The following is a 25,940-nucleotide window of genomic DNA, read 5'->3' as shown; positions in this document are numbered from 1 at the left end:
ACTTATCACATTCTGTTGTTATTGTGGTCATTTGTTTATTTGCCTATCATCTCTCTCTTCCGACTTCAAGAGGGCAGAGATCACCCCTGTCATGTTTATGGCTTTGTGCCCTGTGTTTAGAACAGTGCCTGAGACATGGTAGCCTCTCAACAGATATTTATTGAATGGATATTTATCAATGAATAATGAAACCATTCTCTCCAAGTCCCGACCCCTCTATCTCTACTATCTTTTGAATCTGCTCCTGCCATCCTTATAACCACTGGCTTGGTTCAAGCTCCGTCACCTCCAACCCGGATTTCTGTAACAATCTCTGACCCAATGGGTCTCCATGTCTCTCTTGCCCTGTCACCGTTCTTCACACAGCAGTTATGAAAATGAGGTTTCAGAATGAAAATGATGTCAGGCCCTGCTTCACTGCTTCAGTGGCCCCCAGCTCTTTGCAGGAGGAATTTCAAATCTCTCAGGTCAGCACTCAAAGCCCTTAGTGCCCTAGCTCCTGCTGCCTCCTTGATGCCATCTTTCCGAACTCCCCACCAACATCACATGTATATGACCACAGAAATCTGCCTACAGTCCCCTAACAAGTCAGGGTCTTCTACAAGTTCTTACTTTTGTGAGATGTTCCCACTTCCTAAATTCCCGCTGCACCCCCTCTCCCCCATCCATAGAACCCTGCTAGAATACAACTTAGTTGCTCCAGCCCCTCTGGGAACCAGCTCTCAGCACACACCGTGTACCCTTCTCAGGACGTGTGTACCCTCCTACTGGTTCATCAGCTCTACAAGCCAGGGCCTGGGCCTTTCTGTGGCCTGGTCACACAGTGCTGCCAAAACACATCATTTAGAGAGAGCACTGGAGTCAGGAGAGGTTTGAATCCTTGGGCCACCACTTACCAGTCAAGAGACCTTAAACAGGTCCAAGCCGTGGATTCTTGATCTGTAAAATGAGGATAAAAATTCTATTTATTTCATGGATGGGTACCTACTTTTGTGAGGAGTTTAGTACAGTGAGCAGATAACAGAGGTGCCCCAAATTCTTTTGAGTGAACAGATAAATGCCAGGATGAAGTACTGGAAAACACCCCACTTCAGAGGCACTCAATAAACTTTGTTGATTAAATGGCACATATGCAAAATAGACTCCATCCCTTCCACAGCCCCAGACTTTCAGTGACTTCCCATTGGCCTGAGGTTGAAATGTAGTCTCCTCAACACAGCTTCAAGGTCCTCTCTACACTGAGCTCTGTCTGCTTCTCCAGCCTGGCCTCCCTACACGCGCACACACACACACACACACACACACAATACTCTTTCATGCCTCCATGTTGTTCACACTGTCTCCTCTGCCTGGAATGCCTGTTCCTTCTGTCCCGGTTTTAGTGCCCTTCCTTCCTCTATGCCTTTATCCTCACATTTAACACATAGTTTTCTCTGTTTACATGCCTTTCTCTCCTGAAAAAGGACAGGGACCCTGGGTCCTGCCATTATCTTCCAGCCATTAGTGTAGGGCCTGACGAATAATCAAGGCAAATAAAATATTTGTGATGAAAAAAATGCGTGTGGTGTGGAGGCAACAACCAGAGGGCCAGTATGGGCTGAGTGGGGAAACTGAGACCCAAGTGGTTATCAGTGGCTCACTCTCAAGGGACAGAGCTGCCCGGATATCAAAACTGACCTCACCCCCAACCCACCATGAGTTGCGTCTGTGCAACAGCATGAATTCCCCAGGGGCTCTGGTCTCCAGCAGGCGGAACATGAGTTTCCAGATACAGGATCTTCTGAGTCCTCAGGCACAGGGTACAACGGCTGCACAGCTCTGCAAGTTGAGGGAATAAAACCGTGTGGTGGCCACAAGAGGTGGTTGTCATGTATACTCATTTTCTCAGTTTCCCAGGCTGGATTTTCTTCATCCTTTTAGATAAAGGAACCCAGGCCCAGGTATGAAGAAAAAGTCTGACTCCATCTTCTTTCCCCTTGGCCCTGGAGTTCCAGGCTGCCCTTTTCCATGCTGACTGGAAGTGACTTGGAAGCCTGAGGGCCAGCAGAAGGCAGTGAAAGGGGAGCTGGGTCAACTGGTACAGCCGCTGCTATGGCAACCAGAGCCAAAGGAGGTCACCATTGATTCCACACGCACTTAATTCTTCCTGCAGAGGCATTGGGCAGGGTTGACCCAGAGAGCTAAGAGGGAAGAGGTGTGTGTGTGGAGGGAACAGGACCGTGATGGAGGTTGGGATGTAGCCAGTCACTTTCTCTCCCTAGGCCTCTGATTCTCTAAGTGTAAAGTGAGAGTACAAGGTATAACTAACACCATTATCTGGTCCCTACATTTCACTCCTCGGCAAGGTTGTCAAGGCTGCAAGATTCACTGCTGGATGGGGTGGGGGCGGGGCCCTCAGATATGGGAACCAGAGGAGGACGGCTCTGAGCAATGCCCAACGAGGGCAGGAGAACACTGCATTTGGGGACCCCCGAGAGTCAGAGGCAGACCTCCTCCCCCAAAGGGACCCTGGAGTCCAGACTCTCAGCCCCAGGTCTTCCCGTTAAACGACTCTCCGGACGGGATCCGAGCTCCAGGCGCCGCCCTGCCAGGAGGTTCTAGGGAGAAGAGGACCAGGTAGTCACCACTACCCTAGCGTCAGGTAGGAAAGAAGGACTCTCTGGATGCCCCCATTTCTGGGCCGCCCAGGCCGGCTTGGCCCGGTCAGGCAACCCCAGCCTACTCGGTCAGGAGACCTGAAATGCAGAAGCCGCCACCTCCTCGGGCGCTCTCTCGGTCTTGCCCCACCCCGGCCCCGCCCTCGGACCCCGCCCGCTTCCCTCGCCTCTGCCTCTGGCCGGAAGCCCCCTCCCCTCCCCCTGCCGGTGCCCCACACCCTTTATCCCTTTCCAGTCCCACTCCTTCCGCGAGTCAGGGAAACCTCTCTCCGCTCGGTTCCCCACCCCACCCCCGTCTTCCTCCAGCCCCGGCTCCTCCATCCAGTCCCCGAGCCCCCGCCCGGCCCCGCCCAGGCTCCTCCCTCAGCCCGGCCCCGGCCCTAGTTTCCCGCCCCAGACCAGGGCCTCAGGGCCCCGCTAGTCCCCTCCTCGGGCCCCGCCCCCGGCCCCCGGAAGCCTCTCTCCGCCCTCGGCCCCGCCCCCCCGAAGTTTCTTGGGCCCCCGGCAGCCAGCGGGACAGAACGCACTGAGCCGCCGCCCGGCCGGCGGTGGATGGAGGTAACGGAGACCGCGCGGCGCCGGGAGTGAGCGGCCGAGCGGTCGAGCGGCCGGACATCAGCGGACTCGTCATGGAAGAGGAGGTGAGGACCGGGCCAGTCGGGGGACCTGGGCTGGGGTCTTCGAGACCCTCGCGGCGGTTGGGGTCCCTGGCTCAGGCCCTTGTTCCAGCCAGCCCCTCTCCCGCGGGTCTCCAGGCAAAGCCTAGGCAAATGAGATGAGCAGGGGCGGGGGTAGGGATAGCAGACCCATCCTCCTTCATTATTTCTGTCTTCTCTCACCAACTATGGGCATGGGGGTTGTTATTGTTCCCATTGGATTGATGGGGAGACTGAGGCTCTGGTCAGTTTGATGACTTGCTGAAAGTGTCCTAGGTTGCTGGGCTCGAACCCTGGTTACCACTGACTCCCTGTGCCGTCCACGTCGGATCCTTAGGGCACACTGTGTGTGTGTGTGTGTGTGTGTGTGTGTGTGTGTGTGTGTTTTGTGGTGGGTCTGTGGGTTCTGGAGTCCCTGTCTCAAGGAATTTTGAGGTTTTGACCCTGTCTGGTGGCCGCAGGACTGGAAAAGTTGCGTTTTCTCCCCTGTTTAAGTCCCTGTGAGTCTACCTTCTCCCCTGCTTGGGTGTCAGGCCCTTGTAGGGGCTGATTCCTGCCCCTGCCTTTCCCACATCCCTGGAGGGCTGACTCCCTGGAGGAGCTGGGCAGCTGGACCAGCAATGCCCCTTGAGCCTCCCTCTTCCCCCTCAGGACCCTCTTGGTCTGGGGTGGGGTCAGACACTTTGTGACCCCTGCCCTTTAGTAGCAGACTCAGTTCTCTCAGTAGCCCCCTCATCCAGGCACACTGCCAGCACTTAATGTGTGACTGTGGAATGCATAAACTAGGGAGGGGCCTGCTGTGGCTAGAGGATTTTGCTTCTGGTCCCCCAAGGGGTCTCAGCTTCTGCCCCTCCCAGACCGAGGGGAGGGGATGTGTCTTTGCCTGGATAAGTGGGGAGGAAATATGAAACTTCACTCTTGGGGCAACCTTGGCTAGCTGGGGACCAGGCTGCCTGTGTCCCCATCAGTGCTCGTCTCCCTGCTTCCTGGGACCACTGCCCAGGGACAGCTGGTGTATCCATCAGAGTTCTCTCCAGGCTAGGCCCTGCATTTCTGTGGGATGGTAGATAAGTCACTTCCCCTCTAAGCCTGCATTTCTTCTTCTATAAAATATAGGGCCTGGTCTCCTCCCCGGGTCCTGATTGTAGCCCCTTCTCTCAGAATGGGTGGAAATAGGGGGCAAAGTCAGGCCACTATGATTGGCTGTGTTTTCTTGCTGACAGGGGTGGGGCTTCCCCACCCCTGCTGTGAGGGCTGGGCTGTCTGGCTGTGGCCCCACTCCTTCTCCCAGGGGATTTGGGACAGGATTACTCCATCTCCTGATCTGCTCTGGCCCCCAATTAAGGGAAGTTCTCCTGGGGCCTCTGGAGGTCCGCCCAGCCCTGTACTCCCTCTGGTCTTGAGTCTCTAACATTGCCACTTACTGACTCCCAGATGCCGAAAGCTCCCTGCACATCTGGGCTATCTACGGTCTTGCCCACCACCTCCCCACACAGCCGGGAGCTCCCTGTTCCCTACCCCGCCCCCCCTTTGACATCCCTCTTTTCCTCTCATTTCTTTTCCCCTTAACTTCCTCTTGTTTCTCCAGGCCTCAGTGCCCATCCTCCTTTCTCTAAAACACCTCTTAGATCTTAGTCGTCTGCTCTGCCCCATGACCCCAGGCTGGCCTCATCACCTCACTCCCAAATGGCTGCTTTTAGTCCTCCCCTGGCTTTGAACTTCCTCCCCATGTCCCAGGAACCCTGATGCCAAGCCCCCTCAGCCTCAGTGACCTCCTCCATGCAATGGGTTGGTAGTCCCCATCAGCCTGAGATTTGGTGCAAAAGTGCAGGTCTGGGCATGGGGCATCTAACCATTTGTGTTCTCAGGGCCTCAGTTTCCCCATCTATAAAATGAGGGAGGTGGGCAGTCCAGAAATGCGATGGTTTATGTGCAAAAGCTTTGAAAGCTTCAGTTATCAGTGTGAGGTATTGTTGCAACTGGACTCAGGCTTTTCTATCTCTGCCCTGGGGTTCTGCCCCTCTTCCTCTCAGTCATGCCTTTCCCTGGCTTGACCTCCAGTGGCACCAGGCTGCTCCTTTGCCCTAACACATCTAGAGAGTGGCAGGGCAGTGTCCTGTCGCAACACTGGTTTTGTGACCTTAAGCTAATCTTCGACCCTTTCTGGCCTGCACTTTCTCATCCTGTAGTGAAAGGGTTGAGAGTATAGGGTCTTTGGTACCTTCTGTGCCTTTCCTTCTTCTGTGGGCCAAGATGTGTGTCTCTTTCCCTCCTCACAGTCTTACCAAAACCCTTCCTTCTGCAAGGGCTTCCCAAACTAACCCCAAGTCCTTCCCCTACCAGAGAGCCAAGACCGGGGTATCCGTCTGGGTCAGTGCTAGAGCCCTCCCAGTGGGCTGGGATCCTCTCAAGCAGGGGATGCCTACCCAACCCCCAGACTGGGGATTTCCCTTGTGCAGGGTCTGTGTTGCCCCCATCAGACTGGAAGTTCTTCAGGTCAGAGCCTGTGCTTCCTCTCTCTGATTGCCCCGTCACAGGGCTCTGACATGGTAGGTTCTTAGCAGAGTTTGGTCAGGGCATCATGGGGTTTAGTCAAAGGGCAAAGGTCATTATTCTAAGCTCCCTGTGATGTAAGGTGCCAACAAGTTCTCTTCTGCTGGTCTCTATCTCCCTGTCATGGCCTGTGTTGTGGCTTTCCACGTGCTCCTTTCTGTGCACAGTGTTGGGCTGACTGACCTGGTGTCTTTTTCCTTTTTTTTTATTTTTATTTTTAATGAATGACCCAGAGGCCCTCCCATCTCAGGCAAAGCAGAGCCAGGCTGGTGCCCAGAGGTGCCTCAGCAGCTGCTCGCGGTGGGCGGGGGGAGGGCCTGTGTGAGGATGGGTGGGAGAAGAGAGAGCGAAACAGGAAGAACAGTGGTCAGCTGGTCAATAAGAGGAGAGGAGGCCGAGAAACCGGGCTGAGCAGGACAAAACCTCCCCTGTGAGCCCTGCCAAGGGGAGGGCCCGCTTATTAAAACTTACTGGGGCATCTCCGGCCCCCTGGTGGGAGAGTGTCTGAGGGGCAGGGAGAGGGGCTGGTGAAGGATGGCAGGACTCTGACCTCCAGCCAGGCCTGTCTTCTGGTGGCTCTTGCTGTGGCTGATTCCTGGCAAGGAGACCTTCTCCTGGGCTTCGGTTCATGCCACCTCCAGCCCCTCAGCTGTCACTCCCCCCATCCTCAAGTGCGTTCTCTCCTCAGTGCCATCCTGGTACTCCCATCCCTGAAGGCTCTGGACTGGCTTCCCTAGCTAATTCAGTCATGGCATTCACCAGGCCCTTCTCTGCTCCATGCGGAGAGGATGGTGGTCAGGGTACCAGGTTCCAGCCCGGCCCCCGGGAGCTTCCAGCTGGCAGGAAGTTATCATGTCTCAGGCTGTGGGTGAGGCAAGTAGGGGAGGTCACAAGTGGAGGGGGATGTGAGATCCCATGGGGTCGTGGGTGGGCCTCTGCAAACAGGAGGCGAGCTTGGAGCTCAAAAGTAGATCTGGGCAGCATGCTCCGCGGTCTTGTTTGAGAGAAGCCTAGAGTCTGCAGGCCTAGGGGATGGCCATCTGCTGTAGTTGCTAATGGAGGGGTGTGACATGTCAGATGTTGAGGTGGGGTTTCCCATTTCCCACTTCTACCCCTCCAGCCCTGGTGGAGGCCAGCATAGAGGGGTCTCTGTGTGGATGAGGCCCCAGCGGGTCACACAGCCCATGGGGCTGAACACAGGGTCTCTGGTGATGGGGTGGGCGGGCATTGGGTGCATGGTAGGAAGCTAGAGCCTCCCCCTTCTTGTCAAAGGGCCCTGAAGTCCCCTCTTTCCCTGATCAGGGTGGCTCATAACTGGCCTGTCAGCAAGCCTCTCACTTCCTCATTTCTCCATCCAGGAAGACCATTTGGGACCATTCCACTTCTCCATTTCTCTTGCCATCTACAAGTTAGGGAGAGACCCTGAGGGGGCATCTTGTATTCCTGGAGCTCCTGGGAGCATTGAGGCCCAGCAGCTAAGCCCAGAAAGGCCTTGTCCTGAATTCTGAACCAGGCCCAGGGAAAGGGTTCCAGAGAGCCAGAGGGGATGGCAGTGACAACAGTAACAATAATGACAGCTGCCATTTACTAAGTTTAGGGTATCTTAGGCATTGCTTTGTATGTCGTATCTTTTTATTCAGCAACAAACATTTATTGAGCACCTATTGTGTGCCAGACACTGCCTAGGCATTGGGGATACAGCAGTAATCAAAACAAAAAACCCTGCCCTCACGGAGTTATAATCCTTGCAACTTCTGTTAATATCATCATTTCACAAATGAAGAAACTGAGACTTAGAGAGACCAAGTGACCTGCCTCTGGTCTGTGTGACTTGGGCTTCAGAGCTCAGACTCCTGACCACTGGAGTATGCAGTTCAGAGGGGGAGGGGGCCACAGTAAGAACCAGACTGGGGATTCCCTGCCATGATGGAGCACAGGGAAGCCATGCCCTGTCCAGCCCCTGACAGCCTACCACACTTCTGTCTGGACTTGTCCTTCCAAAGGCAGCTGTGGCCACAGGGTATCCCTGGGGAGAGGTATACTCCTTTTAACTAGAGCCCCATTTTTTTTTTTTTTTTTTGTGGTACACAAGCATGTGGGATCTTCCTGGACCGGGGCACAAACCCGTGTCCCTGCATCGGCAGGCGGACTCTCAATCACTGCGCCACCAGGGAAGCCCTGGAGCCCCATTTTTAAGCTTTATGTAAATTATAAAGCAGTCAGAATTAGTCAGTGCTGATTTCCTTCTAGCATCCTGTGGATTCTGACATGCTCTTAGCCCTCCTCTCCTGCACTCTCCCCTTCACACTCACCACTGTGGGTACCAGTCATTGAAGCAAAGTGGTTAGCAAATAGGGTGTATTTTTATTTTCATTTCACAGATATTTCTTGAGCACCCATTATGTGTAAAGGAACGGTGCTGGGTTCTGGGGACCAAATGTGAATTCGACCCCATCTGGTAGGCATATACCTGGCGCCCAGCTACTTAAGCAGGTAATCAAGAGGCACAAGATGTCAGTGACTGGCCTGGAGACTCCAGGGTGGCTGCCATGTCCTAGAGAAGGGTTTGAGTTTACCTCCTGTACCTGCCTGTGGTCGAAGGCAGTGTCCTTGGAGCCCTCGCCAGACAAGGTGGCTACCCTAAAGTCCTGGCCTGGGGCAGGGATGAGGGCAGCGGAACCTCCTGTTTTGGGGTAGGATGCAGGGGCCGCAGAGTGGGCTCTCTAGAAGGGCAGGGGTAGGGAGGAAAATTATCACTCTGCCTGCCTGCCTCCTTCCATCCTTCGGATCCTGCATGAACGTCCTTTCCTCTGGGAGGCCTTCCTGAGCCACACGGACCTGAGCCAGGTCCCCCGCTGTCCTCTCGCACTCCCTCCTCTTCACTTCCCCTTCACTGATTCCTTCATAGCATTTCATGGTTGTTAATGTATTTATGTCTGGTGTTTATTTGTTCAGCTCCTCCTTCCCCACATTGCCAGCCCCATGAGGGCAAAGATGTGTTCTTTTTATTCTTCCCTGCCTACTCCAGCATCCGTGACATTGTAGGTGCTCAGTACAGCGTGTGTTGACGAGGTTGAATGAATGCATGGGAGGCAGAATGGTGGAGGGGAGAACATGGGGTCAGAGAGACCCAGTTTGAATTCTGGTTTTGTCCTTCCAGCGGTGTGACTCTGGCGAGTCACCTCCCCTCTCGGAGCTTCAGTCTGCTGTGACATGTGGATAATGATGCTACCACCTGGGAGGGTGGTCGCGTGGGTTAAATGAGACAGTTTGGGTAAAACATAATACAGTGGTTCAGTATAAGGTGACTGCAGCTGTTATCGTTGTGGCTGCTGTTGTTAACTGTTATTTCTGATATTGGATTGAGAATATCTGCCTCAGGCGTTGTGGGGAAGCTCAAATGGGGTGATATCAGTAGGTATCCAGCAGAGGGACACATCCCTGTGTGGCCTCACGGCAGCAACCCTCACGGCGCGTCCGGATGCTGTGTTACAGGGCGTGAAGGAAGGGGGCCAGAAGCCTCGGGGAGCGCAGACAGCGGACAAGGCTGGCTGGATCAAGAAGAGCAGCGGGGGCTTCCTGGGCCTCTGGAAAGACCGCTACCTGCTCCTCTGCCAGGCCCAGCTGCTGGTCTACGAGAACGAGGTAAGGACCTGCCTGGTCCTGAGTTTGGGGGTGCCGGGTCAGGGAGCAAAGTGAGGGCAGCCCAGGCCACAAGAGGATTCCAGAACCCGGACTGGAAGGCCTGCTTCGCTTTTGACCCGCTGTGCAACCTTGGGCGATTGCCTGGTCTTCTCTGGGTCGGTGTGGTACAAGGACGATACCTCTAGGTGCGAGCGTAGGACTCCTGGATGAGGGGCTCTTTGAAGCATATGTGCACAGGGATGTGTGTGTCTCCTCAGCTGTCCACCTACACTGCAGCTCCCTGTCCCGGGGCTAGGTTCCACATCTCTGAAGTTTCCAGAAAACTGAAGCTTGCTCCACTCAGTAATGATAGTAGAAATAATACTTATTGCTCATGCTTGTTTGGAGGTCTTACATACCTCTTGGAGGATGCTCACAATAGTCCCTTAAGAGTGGTCATCATGGGGACTTCCCTGGTGGTCCAGTGGTTAAGACTCCATGCTCCCAATGCAGGGGGCCCGGGTTCAATCCCTGGTCAGGGAACTAGATCTCACATGCCGCAACTAAGAGCCCACATGCCGCAACTAAAGATCCTGCACACGGCAACGAAGATCCTGCATGCCTCAGCTGAGATCTGGCACAGCCAAATAAATAAATAAATATTAAAAAAAAAAAAGAGTGGTCATCATGTCACATTCTACAGAGGAGCACCCTGAGGCCCAAGGTGCTCAAATCCTGTTCAGCATCTCAGTGAATGAAGGTCAGGTCTAGAGCCAAAGCCAGGGATCTCTCCACCCAGCTATGTCAGCAAGTAAACTCTAAAACTTATTCTTGGTGGAAGTCCTCTAAAGTACGCTGGATATTGTCTGCCTTTCAACGGAAGGTACTGGCCTAATGGAGTCTTTCCTTGGTGGCTCAGAGTCACTGAGGATCAGGCTGTTCCATACTGCCAGACGGTGCTTTTCAGCTTTGCATTCTCCTCTAACATCAAGCTGCCAGTTGCCGCTTTTGCCATCCTTGTGCCTCTCACAGTCCTCATATCTTCCCACTTCAGACTTGTGCCCCTTTTCATTTCAGCAGGTTTGGAACTTGGACAACCCAGGATGTAGAAGTTGTGTGTTAAATAAGTGTCAATAAAGTTCTGGGTGAAGACCTGAGGCCAAAAGGTGGCCTTTACTTAGAGATGCTGTTTATGTTCTGGGGTTGAGGCTCTCAGAGGGCCTGTCCACTGCAACTGGGCTATTACTGTATGACTCTGACAGACGGAGTACACGGGGAAGAGCTGGCCTGGGGGCAGAGGAAGGGGGATCCTGCCTGTTCCCCATCAGCCTCTGTCAGCATGCCTCAGGCCGTCTTGGCAAATTCATAACTGTCGCAGACCAAGAAAGATCTAGGTGTTCAAAGGAGCTGCCTTTGAGAAGCATCTCACCTTTCCTGACCAAGTCCCCAGGCTCATGGAGTTGGGGTGTCAGAGAAGCAGCCGGAGGAGACCAAGGGGGTGAATGGTGCAGACAGCCCCCCAGATGTTCTCTACTGCTGCTGGCCCCAAATTAGGTTGTGCTGTGGCGGCGGCAGGGGGCTATTTTTATAAATAAAGGGGGCTGTCGCAGCTTCCTCCAGTCCCAGCTGCCATAAGAGTTCAGTGACAGGCCCCCCAGCTGTCAGCCCATCAGGCGCTACCAGACTTGTCCTGGGTCACCTCTCTACATCTGGCCCACGTCTGGGAAGCAGGAAGGATTTCATATCCCCTAAACACAAAAAAGTCTAAATCATGCTTTAAAAAAAAAAAATCACTATTCAAAACCTCAGGGCAGTTTTAAGAACTTAGCACTCGGGGGTGGGGGAGCTTGGCACAGGAGAAGGAGTTGAGAAATGCTTACTAGTTCAATTCCTCTTTCTGATGTAAGGAACTAGGCGAGTGCGAATGACTCTTGGCTGTTTCTTTGCTGTCAGTGAGGCTGACATTCCAAAAATGCTGCCCCCGCCCAGTGCCTGCTGGTTTATCCGACTTTTCTGAGAGGCAGAAGGGCCGGATGATTCAGCGTTTCAGGTTGAGAGGAGACCCAGGTCAGGCAGCCGTGGGGAGCTGGGTGGTGGAGATGGAGTGACTTTTGTTTCCAGACAGAGGAGGGTATGTTTGGGCCGGTAGCTGCCTAGTCGGGGGAGACCTGTGCCCATGGAGTAGGTGAACCTCTCTCTCTGGGATGGGGGTCGGGGGGACGTCCTTTCTGGAGTCTCACTCTGAGTCAGGCATTCAGTTCAGCAAACTTTTCCTCTTGAGGGCTGCCCCTTGTAGGGTGCTGTAGGGGGAACAGAAAGGAGAGCAGACACATGCAGCAGAGGGTAGAGAGAGATGGCTCAGCAGGGAGTTAGGACCATTCTTCCCCATGACAGGGTGTCCCTAGCACCTAGTAAGATGCCTGCAGAAGTGCCCTCTGATGGGGACCCTTAGAGGAGGGAGAGAGCACCGAGGCTTAGGCTCATGCAGGTGAGCAGGGCAGCTTCCTGGAGCAGGTGGATTTTACCAGCCCTTGTGTTGAGTGCAGGAACCTGGAAGGGACTGGAGACTAAGGATTGGAAAGAGGTGCGTGGAGGCAAAAATGGGAAAAGACACCTGTTTGAATCTAGATGGGAAAGATCAGGCCACCCTGGCCACCTGTTCCTCTTTCCCTGAAAGGCTGAAGAGAGAGTAGGTCAGTGGTTACTCACCTTAGCTGTACAATCATCTGCTTTGAAAAATACTGATGTCTGAGCTCTGTCCCCTGGGGATCCTGATGTAATTGGTCTGGGATGTTGCCTGGGCACTGGGGTTTTTTTAAGCTACCAGGTGCCGCCAAGGTTGAGAATCTCTGGTATAGAGCAGAGGTTCGCAAACTTTTGTATAAGGGCTTGTTAAAACTCAGATTGCCAGGCCCATTCCCCCAAGATTATGATTCAGTAGGGATGGGCCTTGAGAATTTGCATTTCTTTTTTTTTCCAATTATCCAATTTTTTATTATTAGATTTAACAGACAGAAAATTATATTTCAATAACTTTAACTAGAACAAACGTAACATAGGGGTAAAAAAAGATTACAAAAACTTAAACTACATCTTGACGAAGACCTGTCGGAAATAATGTGCAAACCAGCGCTGGTCCCCAGATACACTTTGCATTAACTTTTTTTTTTTTCACACACACACACACACACACACACACACTGTATTTTATTTTTATAAGAGATAAATAAACTGACACCAAGCATTGTAAATGGATGACCACAACAAAAGCAACAATGATTGCAATTACCAAACACGAAACACACTCACACTGTGTCATAATATTGACATTGAGTCCAGTAATCCTCCACTGTAACAGCTCCTTTACTTTGCAGTGAAAATTGATTTGTATATTTTTTGCCTCTGAGTCCTTGTGGGATATATATATATTTTTTTTATTCAAGAGAATTTGCATTTCTAACAAGTCCTCAGGTGATGCTGTGGCTGCTGGCCCAGGTACCACACCTGGGGGACCACTGGTGCAGAGCAGCCTGCAGCTAGGGCACTGTCCAGCTTCTGGCTCTGCCTGGAAGGAGTCTGATATGCTACAAAGGGCTCTGGCTTGGGAGTCAGAGGATGGGTGTTTGCGTTTGGCCCTGCTCCTTACATTTGGGTCTGTGCCCAAGGGTAAATCTCTTCGCCTCCAGCTCTCATGCTCTTCCTCTATAAAATGAGACAAATACTGGGGCTCTAGGATTTCAGGGTGCTTGAGGGACTCAGGAGAATCGGGGATGCAGAAGTGCTCGCTAAGTGTCAGGGTTTCTTAGTATATGCGACTTATCATGGAGGGAAATTGGGGCATTTCCTCTGCATATAATCGAGTCACTGCCTCCCGGATATTCCACCCCAAACTGTGGAGCACTGAGGCGGTCCCTGGTTGGATGCTCTGCGTGATGTCCAAGAGCAGGAGTTGGCTTAACTTGCGTGCCCGTCTCCAGGGCCTGCATCTGCTTCCCTCGAGTCTCCAGGGGGCGAGTGTGCCACACCCAGGAAGCTGTTCCAGCTGGGTGTCCCCTGGAAGTGGAACCAACTGACCAACACTGAGGGAGGAGGGTGTCCCAGACAGCTGGCTGGAGAGGCACCTGGTGGGTAGAGCCCATGAGGAGAAAACACTCAAGGGCCAGGGCTGGCAGGCAGAAAGGCAGCCCAGCCAGTGTCCAGGGGTGGCCGAGAAGAGGCTGGCCACTGTCCTGGCCACCAGCCTTACTAGTGATGAGGCCTCACGGTGGCAGACTCAGGGGGCACTCTAGAAGGAACCCTTGCCTTCTCCATTGTGCAGGCCATGGAGAGTGGCCTCTCACCCCAAGCCAAGGGTCAGCAGAGGAAGATGCCAAGTGGGGAAGTCAACTCCGGATCACTGTGGTGAAGGCGGGTTGTGTAACCTCAAACAGCCTTATTCACGCTTCTCTCTGTGGCTCTGCCTGGAAAGCCTTTTTTTCCCCTCGTTTGTGACAACTTGCTCCTCCTTCCAGACCACCTCTTTCACAGGTCTCTGCCTGGCTTCTGGGCCTGCGTGGACTCCCTGGCGCACTTTCCTAAGCCTTTCTAGCTTCCCCGTTGCCTCCTTTGACCTTAGGCGCATTTGAGTCAGCCCTGCCGCCTGCCTTCGGGCTGTGAGCCCCATTTCTCCTATGGATGGTGAGCCTGGAGGGCATCCCTCCAACCGGCGTGGACTGAACACCGTCTCCTTGCCAGGGTCTGAATGCTGCATCTTGGTGGTTGATTGGCAGCCCGAGGGCCCCCTCTGACCAAGCAGTGCCCTCACTGAGTGGGATCAGGGTCTGGGGCGGGGCCTGGGTGTTTGAGGGTCTAGGGCATCTAGCTCTCACCATGTCCCCTGTGTCTCCCTCCCCAGGATGAGCAGAAGTGTGTGGAGACAGTGGAGCTGGGCAGCTATGAGAAGTGCCAGGACCTTCGTGCCCTCCTCAAGCGGAAACACCGCTTTATCCTGCTGCGGTCCCCAGGGAACAAGGTAGGGCAAGGCCTGCTGCTGACTGACCTCGCTCCAGGCCAGGGTCTGCTGGGCAAGGTCACCCCTGGAAGGCTCTCTAAGACAGGCTGGGCCCCTGGATGCAAGTCTGCAGGTTCTCTGTTGAATGTGGCTGAGGCCCAGACCCAGGGGCTGCCACAGGTTGGACCTTTGGCTTGCTTTTAACTTGAAGTTGCCCCAGCCCCTGGTTGATAGGAGGCGCATTTAGACCTCTGCTGAGAGCTCTGCTCCCCTCTCCCCTTCTAGGCCCTGGGGCCTCCTTCCCAGGCTGTAGTTGGAAAGTAGTCTTTGGGAGGTGGGGCCCTTGGCCATCTCCCGGACCCAGGAGGCCCAGGACTGAGGCAAGAAAGCTGGGGATGAGGCCTTCACCCCGCCAGGCCTCTGACACCCTGACGTAGTCAGGCGGCCACACCCTCCCCTCATCCCAGGCCTTCCTGGGTGGGCCACCTCTCCTACCTTTCATCCGAGGCTCAGTGCTTGGACCTGCAGCCCCCCAGCTTTCCTCCCTTTGCACTGTTCTTTCTTGGCTGAAGCTGGAGGAAGTCTCTTGCCTGAGAGGTTTTCGCCCTGGGACATGCTGTGTGTGTGGATGAAGTTCGCTGTTTGCACCCCGCACCTCTGGCAGGGGGTCCGGGTGGGTGCTAACATGTGGTAGAGTTTCACAGATGTCAGGAGGGAGATCAGATTGGAGGCTGGCATTTACAGCACCTCTCGCCAGGTCACACCAATCTGCAGCTGGGCCGTGCCTTGCCCCAACCTCTGCATGTCATGTGGAGCCTCGCAGAGCGGGGCTGAGTCACAGAGGCTGGGGGTTGGAGAGTGGGCCTCGTCTGGGCTTGCCCGAAGCCATTCTGTCTCTTTCATAGGTTTAAGGGCCAGGAACCCAGTCCTCTGTGGTCCCCGGAGCTCTGGGCCCTGGAGGAGACCACGATGCTTTACTCACTAACCCTCTGTCCCACTTGGCGGTGGTTGGGGGCAAGGGAGCCACCGTGGAGCTCTGACCCTGGGCGGGGTGGGGGGTGTGTGTGCCCAGGGTAGGGGCAGGTTTCATTGACCTCTGATGCTTAGGGCTCTGTGAGGAAGGGGAGAGCCACATTTTGGTCTTTCAGGCCCTGGAACCCCGACCCTGTCCTGGAGATCCACTTCCTCTCTCAGTGGCGCTGTATTTGTGTGTATGTATTTGGGAAAGGTGTAGAGTGCGCTATATGTGAAGGTCTGCCTGTGTGCCTGATACACGTGTGTGCACCTCTTTATGTGCCGCTGAGTGTTCGCCTGGCCCAGGGGCTGCCTGGGTCTTTGTGTGTCCCTTAGTGAGCATATGTGGATGTGAGGTGGAGGGGACCTTGCTTCTCTGTCCTCTGCCAGCACGGTTCTGTGGGCCACCTCCTTTCGCGGCTCTGAGAATCATCTGGTGGTGGGCCAGGTGGGTCGGGCCCCACTCGGGGGGGGGGGGGCGTCACCTTCCGAGAGGCCTGTTTGTGCAGCTGCATTGTCAGCTGCTTCGGCCAGCACCCTCCCTTTCATCCCTGAATCGTGCCAAGAGTTCAGGTCAGCTCTGGGTGACCCTGGGAGCAGGGCGAGGGTCGGGGAGATAGGGCCGTGGGGTGATTGGTGGGGGCTGCTGGGCAGCGGGAGCACAGCCCACGCTGGTTCCGGCTCAAGGGCCCCTGACCCTCGGCACCCAGGAGCTCACACAGAGAGTGGGCGCTCTCCAAAGGCCAGATGGTAGACGGCCCCGCCCCCCCAAGCATCCTCTCTCCTTTCCTATCGCCCTGGGTGTTCCCCTCCTCAGGGAGGCTGCAGGCTGGCCGGGAGGTCACATGACCCTGGCTGTCTGGTCCAGAGGCCGCCTTTTTTTCCCTCTAATCAAATAAACAAAGACTCCAGTGTCTTGCGTGCCCCTCTCCCTCCTGCCTCCCTGTCCCCACGCCCCTGCCATGAGGTCACAGGCAGACGCTGCCAGGAAGCGGGGTGGCCTCTGCTGGGCCTTGCTGCCCCGCTGGTTTCAGCCAGCTTGGCCCTTTCCTCTTTCCTGTCTCCTCTCTCCCCCTCCCGCTTCTTTCCTCTCTGCCATTTTGTCCTCCCCCCTTTTCCAGCCATGTGGGCCTTCTCTGTGTCCAGTCCCGTTAGCTTCTCCTAGTGGGGCCTGTGCTAGGAAGGGCTTGAGGAGGGACGTGTGCAGCCTTCAGGACACAGGGGTCCTGGCAAGGCAAGAGGAGCAACTTCTTGGTCTCCTGTTTGTCCCCATTCGGACCACCTTGTGGGATGCCTGGCTCATTCAGCAGGATTTCAGGGTTCCTTAGGGTGACGCTGGGTCCCATTTAACTTCGTATTCCCTCTCCTAGGGGAGCCCCTGGGCCAACACCCTCCCCGCAGCCTGCCTAGGTGGGCTGTCAATGGGAAAGGGTCACAGCTTGGGTTGAGTCCAGTGGTTGTGTTTTTGTCCCACTGAGGCCCTGAGTAGTAAAGAGACCTGTGCAGGTCTCATTGCAGGTTGGTGCGACTAGAACGCTGTGAACTTGACTCTCAGGCCAGTGCTCTTTCTCTTGCTGCATCTGTTGCTGAGTTCAAGTGTATGCCTCTCAAGCTCTCTGGGATGCTAAGTCCTGCACCAGGCAGGGACCCCACCAACTCAGGGCCTGTGAGCAGGAGAAGCGTAGCTGGGCTCATGGGCTGCCCTGGGTCACCTTACTCGCAGCCCTCATTCAGGGCTGGGTGGGCCCTTTCAGAGCCCAGATGCAGCGCTGTCCCTTCCTGAGCCCCTACCGGCCCTGATGGCTGGGCTGAGGCAGTTGCCAAGGTGCCCTGGGGTTTTCGACTTAGCTGCCGATCTGCTGCCAGGATCAAATTTACCCTGGTCATGCAAATGAGCATTGGGCTGTGCCTGGCATGGGGAGGTGGGTGGAACCAGGGCCCTGTGTGAGGAGAAGGCAGAGGCAGCCAGGAGGAAGTTATATAACAAGGATGCTGAGGGGGCCAGGCGGGCTGCATGTTACATAACTGGGAGAGCAGCAGGAGGGAAAGCGCTATCTTAACACCCGGGCAGGGATGGGCAGCTGGCGACCCGCCTGACAAAGAACTAGGGCTTCCTAGTGTCAGAGTGCGCAGCGGCCCCAAAACAGGAACCTTGGGCCAGTTCATTCATTGATTAGCTATTCATTCAGTAACCATTTCTGAGTACCTACTATGTGCCAGGCTGTGGCTTTAGTCATGTTTAATTCCCTCAGCATTGCTTTGTGGTAGGCGGTGTCATCCCTTTTTCCAGATGAGGAAACTAGGACTGTTTTGTCCAGAAGGAGATAAATGGTGATAATTCCTAGTACTGAGCACCCGCTCTGTGCCCGCTTCCACGTTTAACACTTTGCTACATCACTGATCTTCATAGCTCCCTGAGGCTCCGAGTCAGCCAGCTGTGAGTGCTGGTCTGTCCAGCTCAGAGGCCCTACTGCTGTGTCCACCATAGGGGTGGCTCCTGGGTTTGTGTGACCTCACTCCTTCCACTGTTTCCTGTCTGACCATGGGGCCTGACAGGAAGGGGCCTCTCTGAGCTGCCTTCTGATGCTAATGTAGGAGTTCGGAGCTCCTGCCTGAGGTGGGAAGGAACCCGTGGGGTAGCGTGGGATGAGGTTGGGTGTGAGGTCAAGTCATGGGGTTACTTTAGGCCACCTTGGCCAAGTCCCATCCCATCTGATGAGCCTCTTTTTTCTTATCTATATGATGAGGGGGCTGGAATTGACCCCCTAATGCCCTTTCTCTCTTGCAGCCTGTGATTCAAGGCCAGAAAGGAGACCCTGGGACTTTTTCACTTGTCCAGGACTGGTTGTGGGGCCCACTGGGCAGCTGCAGGCGGCCCTGGTTCCAGTGGGCCTTCACCAATGGACACCCCTCATGCCTGTCACCTCTGTCATTGTACTCAGTCTGATGGAAGTAGACTGGGACTACTCCTACTTTACAGAGAAAACTCAGAGGTCAGGCAGCTGGTCTGCGGGAGTCACATGGAGTGAGACCAGAGCTGGGCAAGGCTGATTTGAATCCAAATCTCTGGCAGCTGTATACATGGAGAGGGCCCCTTCTCTGCTGGATCTGTCCCCTCCCTTGCTCTGAAGCCCCAGTGTCAGACCTGACGTGGGGGTCATTGTGGTTTGCTCCTGACCAGCTGTGCGGGGGCAGACTTCAATCTTGGGTGGGAAGCTTCCTCAAGACCCCAAATGGGAACCCTTTTAAACATCTACTATCCACCCCACGCATGCCCCTTGCAGGTCAGCGACATCAAGTTCCAGGCATCCAATGGGGAGGAGAAGGAATCCTGGATCAAAGCCCTCAATGAAGGGATCAACCGAGGCAAGAACAAGGCTTTCGACGAGGTGCGATGAGGTCCTGTGAACGGCTCTGGGTCTCCTTTCCCACCGTGTGTGATCTCAGAGTGGACCCTGCCCCACCCCACCCTGACAGCCCCTTGATTATGTCACTGCTACAAACACTGGGGCATCTGTGGTTGTTACCTCGTTTAATCCTCACAATACCCCTCAAAGTAGGTGGTTGTGTTCCCATGTTACAGATGAGGACACTGAGGTGTAAGGAAGTTAAGTAACTTGTTTTAAATTAAAACGTGGGTAAGTGGTGGGGTAGAACTTGACTGGGTGCAGCCATGCATCCTTTCCAACCCAGCCCCAGCCGGAAACAGCAGGAAACAGCAGAGAGGTCTGTGGGTGAGCTGAGAGCTTGACAGCTCACTCTTCAGTTGGGCGGTGAAGTCCAAGCTTGGCTGGCTCTAACCCTGGGCCTCCTTATCTGCTTGCAGTGGCCACCCAGCCCCCTGTGCTGTAGTGGTGATGGCAGCAGGGCCATGATCAGGCTTTCGGCAGGCAGGGTGTCCCAGGGGGCCAGATCTCCTAGGGAGGGTTTATCTTTGATATCATGGATTCATAGCTGTTTGGGCAAAAATGGGCTTGGGGGGCCACCTAGAGTGACCCCTTGGATTGCAGAAGACTGAGACCCAAGGGGAGCGAATTTTCCCACGCAGGTTCCCTCTTAACACCCAGGTTCCCTGCCTCGCAGCCATGGCTCCTGGATCACGTCTTACGTGACTGTGCCATGCTCAGCCCTTCACTTGCTTGGGAAAGTGTCCCCATTTCAGGGGAGAGAGTGTTGGAGGCCACAGGAGCATGGGCTGGGTCTCGGCCCACAGTCTTGGCGGAGCAGGACCAGCTCCTCCACTGCAAAGACCCTCAGGTGGGCCTGAGCCTCACCTGTGGGCAGAAGAGTCTTAGCCCACCCCCCCACCGCAGGGACAGGCTGCTCCGGGATTCAGAGTCTGGATTTCCCACGTGACTCTTCCTATGGCTTCCCGGCTACTCCCCACCCCCATTCCTTATCCTTAGAGAGGAGACGCTGCCCCCCAGACTCCCTGACCCCTGGGGGTGGAGGCCCTGCTCTTTCTTGAGCTATCCCCAGGGGTCCTGGGAGAGTGACTGGGGCCAGGGAAGGTCTTTTCTGGAAGCCAGGTACTAGGGGATCGTGGGCTGTCTTCTCCCCGCTCCCCCCCAAGCTTAGCGCAAGAGCAGCCTCGGGGCTGCTTACGTATTGCAGTGGACTGAGGGGTGAGGGCTGATAGCCCACATTTGGGCAGGAAGACTGAGGCTGTGCAAGCAGCTGCAGAGAAGGGAGAGCCTCAGACTGCAGAGAGATGACACAGGCTGTGGAGAGTCGGGGGGAAAAGCAGGGAGGTGCCTCAAAGAGAGGGACAGCTGGGGCCCTTGACCCTGTCAAGCAAGGATGCAGGTGCAGACCCTGCCTCTGAGTCTCAGGTTAACGCCTGGGCGTTTCCTCCTCTCCTCAAGGCCTGCTGGGGACTGACGTGGTTCCCTGTCCTTCCCAGGTAAAGGTGGACAAGAGCTGTGCCCTGGAGCATGTGACACGGGACCGCGTACGTGGGGGTCAGCGGCGCCGGCCCCCTACAAGAGTCCACCTGAAGGAGGTAAGGCCTTGGCCCCAGCTTGGGAAGGTTGGGAGTCAGATGAGCCTGGGACCACAGCTCCTTAGGTGGCCGCGGGCTTGGGCCACCTTTTTCCTGAGCACTCTTGGTATCGGGCTGCCTGAGTGGCATGCGGGGTGTCGGTGTGGAGGCGCGAGTGCTGTATGTCCTCAGGGAGTGGGTGCGCCTGCTTCCCGTGTTGAGTCCACGGGCCTTAACCCAACCTGGTGCTGGAGGGAAACTGAGAGCCTGAGGCTAGTCCCCGCCTCTCAGAGCTCAGCTTCCAGCCGGAGAGGAGACCTGTCCACGGACTGCTCCAAGCAGCGCTGTCTAATTTTGGTACAGAGGGCGGCTCAGGCAGGCTGAGCAGGAGGGACCACGGAGGACCCACAGACACCTGAGCTGACCCTTGAAGCATGGGAACGGTTTCAGTGGGCAGACTTGGAGTGAGGGAGGTCCTGGGTGGAGGGAATGGTGCGAGCTTGAGGCCCAGGGCAGGGGAGTTTGAGGTGTGCCTGGTCCCTTTGGCTGGGAGATGTGTCTGGGAAGGTGGGGTAGGGGGAGGAAATTGTGGAGGCCTTGAAAGCAGGAGTCGGGGGCAGGATGGATGGGAGGGTGCGTTGCAGAGGTCAGTTGGAGGCCCTGGGTAGGATGGGTCAGGTTGATGGAGGGAAAGGCAGGGGGCCAGGAAATAGAGGCAGGGGTGGGGCCTCTAGGCCCCAGGAGGGGGTGAAAAGGGAGGGGCCGGTGCAAGAGACACTGGGAAGCAAGAGCCACCTGGGCTTGTGATTGAATTCAGGACTCGGGGAGGCGGACTGGACAAAGAGGGAGGGTTGTCAGGAGTGCCCCCAAGCCTGGAGACCCGGCGAAGGGAGGCCCTGGACACAGGGAATGTGGGAGAAGTTATGGGCAAGGGGGAGGGGGCAGGGAGGAGCCCTTCGTCAGACCAGTGTTACTGATGGGTGTCGATAGTTGGGGGAGAGACCTTGGAGGCCAGGAAAGAACCTCAGCCGATGTTGCCTTTGGGGAATGGGGGGCAGTAGGGAGCAAAGGAAGAGGAAGCCAGAGAGTGGCGCATCCGGAGAGAAGGGCACAGGACTGGGGGTCATCAGCCAGGTTGGCAGCCACAAGTCACGAGGCAGGACTGAGGAAAAGGCAGATGGTGACGTTTACAGCACATTTTCTCAGCTTAGGGCTGTCATGGGGTGCAGGGCTGGGGATGCTGGAGAGAAGGAGATAGACCATGGTGGGGAAGGAGGGAGACAGAAAGGGGCCAAGGTCATTGGAGTGTTTGCTGGTGAGATGAGATAGCCTGTTCATGTCTGTCAGCGGAGGGAAAAAAGCCTGCAGAGGGAGTGACTGAAGTAGCCAGAGAGGAAAGTCATGTCTGAGGGAGGAGGCCTAGGAGGTGTGGGGCAGGCCAGCCTTGGAGAGGGGAACCCTCTGAGAAGAATTCAGGGAGGCACTCGTGTCCGGTGACTGAGCGCATGTGTAGGCCAGGTCACCCTGTGTGTGTAAAAGGGAGTGAGGGACCTTGAGGGACCTTGGGAAGGGCCTCCTGCCCAGCCCCGCTCCAGGCCCTCTGAGGCTCCCTGGGAGTTTTCCCCATGACCGTGGGGCTGCTGGGTGTCCCTGTGGGCCCCTGGGGCCAGATGGCGCCAGCTGCCTGCTGGGTGCAGCTGTTCTCCTCTGGCACTCAGCTGTGGTCTGGGGCTGCCCGTGTCTGGGGCCACACGTGACAGCACGAGGAGAGTGGGCACCAGCTGCTGAGCAGCTGGGCAGGCGAAGGCTGGAGAGCTCTGGCCCGGAGGGCTGGCCGACCGGACAGAGGTCTGCAGGGCGAGCAAGCTCAGGATGACGCAGGAGACCCATATGTGGGTTCTGGTCCTGTCGACTGCTGACTGTGGGGACCCTGGGTGGGTGGTTGCAGAGAAGGGACCCTCCCAAGGCCCACAGCCAGGCTGGAACCGTGTCCCCTGACACCCAGGCCAGCACAATTGCCATTCAAAAGAGCGGCCTATCACACAGGCTGGAAGAAGCCAGGCTGGGGCGCTGAGAGCGCACCCTAGCTCTGGCTTCCTGGCCTGTGATTTCAAAACCAGGAATTCTATGGAAGTGAGAGACAGGAGAGGATTCATCAGAGAATCACTTTAGCTTCTAATCAGGTGGCTTTGGAAACCAGAGCAGAGGGCATGGAGAGTAGGGGGCCAGGGGCCTGGGCAGCCTAGATGGGAGGGCTTAAATACCTTGTAGGTGGGCACACCTGACCCAGTGGCTGGTCATCCAAGTTCATGCCCATATCCTGCCCCTCCACCCAGGTAGCCAGTGCAGCATCCGATGGGCTTTCGCGCCTGGACCTTGATGTTCCTGACAGCGGGCTGCCAGTGTTTGCCCCCAGCAATGATGTCAGGGCAGCCCAGCCCCGGGAGACACCCCGGCCGCCCATGCCTCCTACCAAGCCTTCTGCAGCACCTGAGACGACCAGTCTTGGTGACGGAGTGGAGACCCCTGTAGGGGAGAGAGCCTCAACCCCTGTCCCAGCAAGCTCTGAGGCCCACCCTGAAAGCCGAGAAGACTCAGAGACTCCAGTGGGGGAGGACAGGGGCTCTGAGCAGCCCCCCAGCAGGGTCCTGCCTGACAAACTGAAGGTGAGCTGGGAGAGCCCCAGCCCTGAGGAGCCCCCTGACCCTGAGAGTACAGAACCGCCCCAGGTGCCCGATTCTGGGACTTCCAAGGCCGTGCCTAGGGAGGGTGGGAAGCCCGCTCCACCCCCGACACCCCCAGCCAAGATCTTATCGGAGAAACTGAGAGCCTCCATGAGTGGCGTGCAGGCTTCTGGGCCAGCCCAGAGTCCTGGGGCCTCTGAGACCTCTGCCCGAGGCCCAGCACAGGTCTCGGTGAATGGTGTGGATGACAGCCCTGAGCCCATCAAGCCATCCCGGGATGCAGGCACCCCAGGAACTTGCCCAAAGGATGCAACAACGTCCACAGCACTGCCCCACTGGGACCCGCAGCCTCAGTTCCATCCCCGCTGCTCCTCCCTGGGGGACCTGCTTGGGGAAGGCCCCCGACGTCCACGGAAGCCTGGGGAACAGCTGTATCGGGCCCAGCTGGAGGTGAAAGTGGCCTCGGAACAGACGGAGAAACTGTTGAACAAGGTGCTGGGCAGTGAGCCGGCTGCTGGGAATGCCGAGGCGCTGCTCAGCCAGGCCGTGGAGCAGCTGAGGCAGGCCACCCAGGTCCTGCAGGAGATCAGAGATCTGGGAGAGCTGAGCCAGGAAGCACCTGGGCTCCGGGAGAAGCGGAAGGAGCTGGTGACCCTCTACCGGAGAAGCGCACCCTAGGGCCTGCCAGCCCAGAGCATGGTCCCTCCCGGCCGACTCAGTCCACTGGAGCCCAGCCCTGCCGAGAAATGTGCTTCTTTCCAGGCTGTAGAAGGGCCATCAGGCATGTCAGGGTTTGGCCAGGACCTGCAGAGACTCCTGGGATCCTTCTCGCCCTGCCCTGGCCAGAGGTGCCAAGTGCCACCCAGGGCCGCTCTCTGGCCGGGCCTCCAGCTCTGGGCTTGGGCTGGGAGCACGCATGCGGTACCTCTGTGCTGGCGTGGTTGTTCCGAACAGCCCCAGGGCCCTGGCACAGCGCTCGGGTTTTTGAGGGCGGTGTCATCTCTACTTCGCGCCCTCAATAGTTTACATTCCTGACTTCTGAATAGAGCACAGCTGAGCCCCCCTGCCGCCTCCATGTCCAGATGTTCCCAGGCAGAGGCAGCTTCAAGCCATAAGCAACCCTCCCCACCCCCCCTATTCCTAGTAGCTGCAGGGGCCTTGGGTCTAGACTAGAGGTTTGTCCTTCAGCTGAGTGAGACCTGGAACCCAGCTAGGGCCTCTGAAAGCAGGTGGGAGGCATCTGTGTGAGAAAGCCACTAGCTGTGGGCCCCCTCCCTGGGCCTGTTTCCTATTCTGCAGGCCTTCCCCTCTGGTGAGCCGTGATTGGGGGACTCCAGGGTGGAGGAGGAACTCAAAGGGTCTCGTAGTCTAGTCCCTGCCCCTGGACCCGCTTGTGTCCAGCCTTGCACATTCCTGTACAGGTGAACCCGATGTCGACATCAGAACATCCTGTATGTAATTCATTATAAATCAACCTTCAGAAGAGAAGCTGCCCCAACTTCTGTGCCTCCCAGATGGGATTTATATCTGGGTCTCTGTGGTTGCTTCTGAACCCAAACAGGTCCGGTATCCCAGTTATTTCTTCAAATGCCGTTGGGAGTGTGTTGGGACCTGAACCCACTTCCCTCTCCCCTTTCCCCTCACCCCTCTGGCTCAGGCTAGAGGGACTGCTCCTCCTGAACTTCTTGTGGAAGGAGCATTAGCTCCTGTCCCTTTCGTGGTCCGTGCCTGCACCCCGGGCCTCTCCCGAGCCCCTCCCCGCCGTCGTCTCGGGCTCCAGGAGCACATCCAGTCTCCATCCTGCTGCAGCGGCCGGACTGAGGGCAGTCTATAGGTGCAGAGGCCCTGAGGGCCACAGCCACTCTCCCTGGGGCCTGTGGGAGTAGGCGCAGCTTCTGACAGGCCTGCTCAGGGGTTTCTGCAAGTGCACTTTTGTTTACTGAAAGAGAAGGAGGGTCACAGCTGCGTGCCTGGCCTTCCTGCCCACTGCCTCACCCCCAGCCACCAGTCATGCCCTCTGAGGCCCGCCGGCACAGCTCACTGCCTTCTTCTCCTTGGTTCTTGAGGACAGTGGCCAGGGATCAGGAGGGGCACGTGTCCACCCTGCAGCCTGTACTGGGCAGGGGTGGGGGCAAGCAGCAAGGTCACGGCTCGTGAGCCCGCCTTGGCCTCCCTAAGCCACACTCCTTGAACAGACTAGGCTCCCATGCCCCAGTCTGATGTCTTTCCATCTGTCTCCAGTGTGAGAGCAAGAATGTCACCAGGGGCTCACAGTCACGTGGCCCCCTGCAGTCTTCCTTTGGGGAACAGCCTTGCTCCACCAGCAGCCTGGGCTGGCTGGAGCATTAGCCAAGTCACCTCCTTCCTGGGACTAGAGCCTCAGTTTCCTCCTCTGATAAGTGACCAGGCTGAGCAAATAGCTCTGGGGTCACCTTAGTGGCCTAATGCCATTGGTTTCTGTGGGCTTCCTGTGCCTTGGCAGCCTGGACCCGAGGGGGAAGCCAGCTTCCAGGGGAGGGGAGAGGATCGGGAATTCACAGGGGCTGCCTGGCCTGCCTCCTTGAGGAGGGTGGCATTCCATGCCTTCTGCTTATGAAGCGCCTTTCTTGAAGTTTGGCAATAAATCCCTTTTCATGGAACTTCGCTGCCACAAGCCTGTTTGTTGGTGTGGGGACCAGCTCCAGGGCCTCATGGAAGCAGAGGGTAGGTGGTGGTTGACCAGGGCATCACCTTTCCTCCAAGCTCTCTTCGAGGGCCCACATCCCATAGTCCAGGCTGGGG

At 56.3% G+C, this 25,940-nt stretch overlaps 1 protein-coding gene across 1 annotated transcript; it reads left to right on the top strand.

The window, feature by feature from the left end:
- Positions 1-2,991: 2,991 nt before the first annotated feature.
- Positions 2,992-25,784, top strand: PLEKHO2 (pleckstrin homology domain containing O2). The gene is made up of 6 exons (XM_060005776.1): positions 2,992-3,298; positions 9,362-9,511; positions 14,385-14,501; positions 18,779-18,883; positions 20,398-20,496; positions 22,812-25,784. Exons 1-6 carry the CDS (start codon positions 3,287-3,289, stop codon positions 23,835-23,837), a joined length of 1,509 nt encoding a protein of 502 aa, XP_059861759.1. The 5' UTR covers positions 2,992-3,286; the 3' UTR covers positions 23,838-25,784.
- The last annotated feature ends 156 nt before the right edge of the window (positions 25,785-25,940 follow it).

The sequence above is a fragment of the Delphinus delphis genome, chromosome 2 (genome assembly GCF_949987515.2).
Source record: "Delphinus delphis chromosome 2, mDelDel1.2, whole genome shotgun sequence".
Lineage (NCBI taxonomy): Eukaryota > Metazoa > Chordata > Mammalia > Artiodactyla > Delphinidae > Delphinus > Delphinus delphis.
The sequence above is the reverse complement of the archived record's forward strand: the minus strand, read 5'-3'. Positions and strand labels throughout refer to the sequence as shown.

Coding starts and splice junctions, on each gene's coding strand:
- PLEKHO2 (XM_060005776.1), top strand. Junction 14,502..18,778: donor TGCGGTCCCCAGGGAACAAG/GTAGGGCAAGGC, acceptor TGCCCCTTGCAG/GTCAGCGACATCAAGTTCCA. Junction 20,497..22,811: donor CAAGAGTCCACCTGAAGGAG/GTAAGGCCTTGG, acceptor CCCTCCACCCAG/GTAGCCAGTGCAGCATCCGA.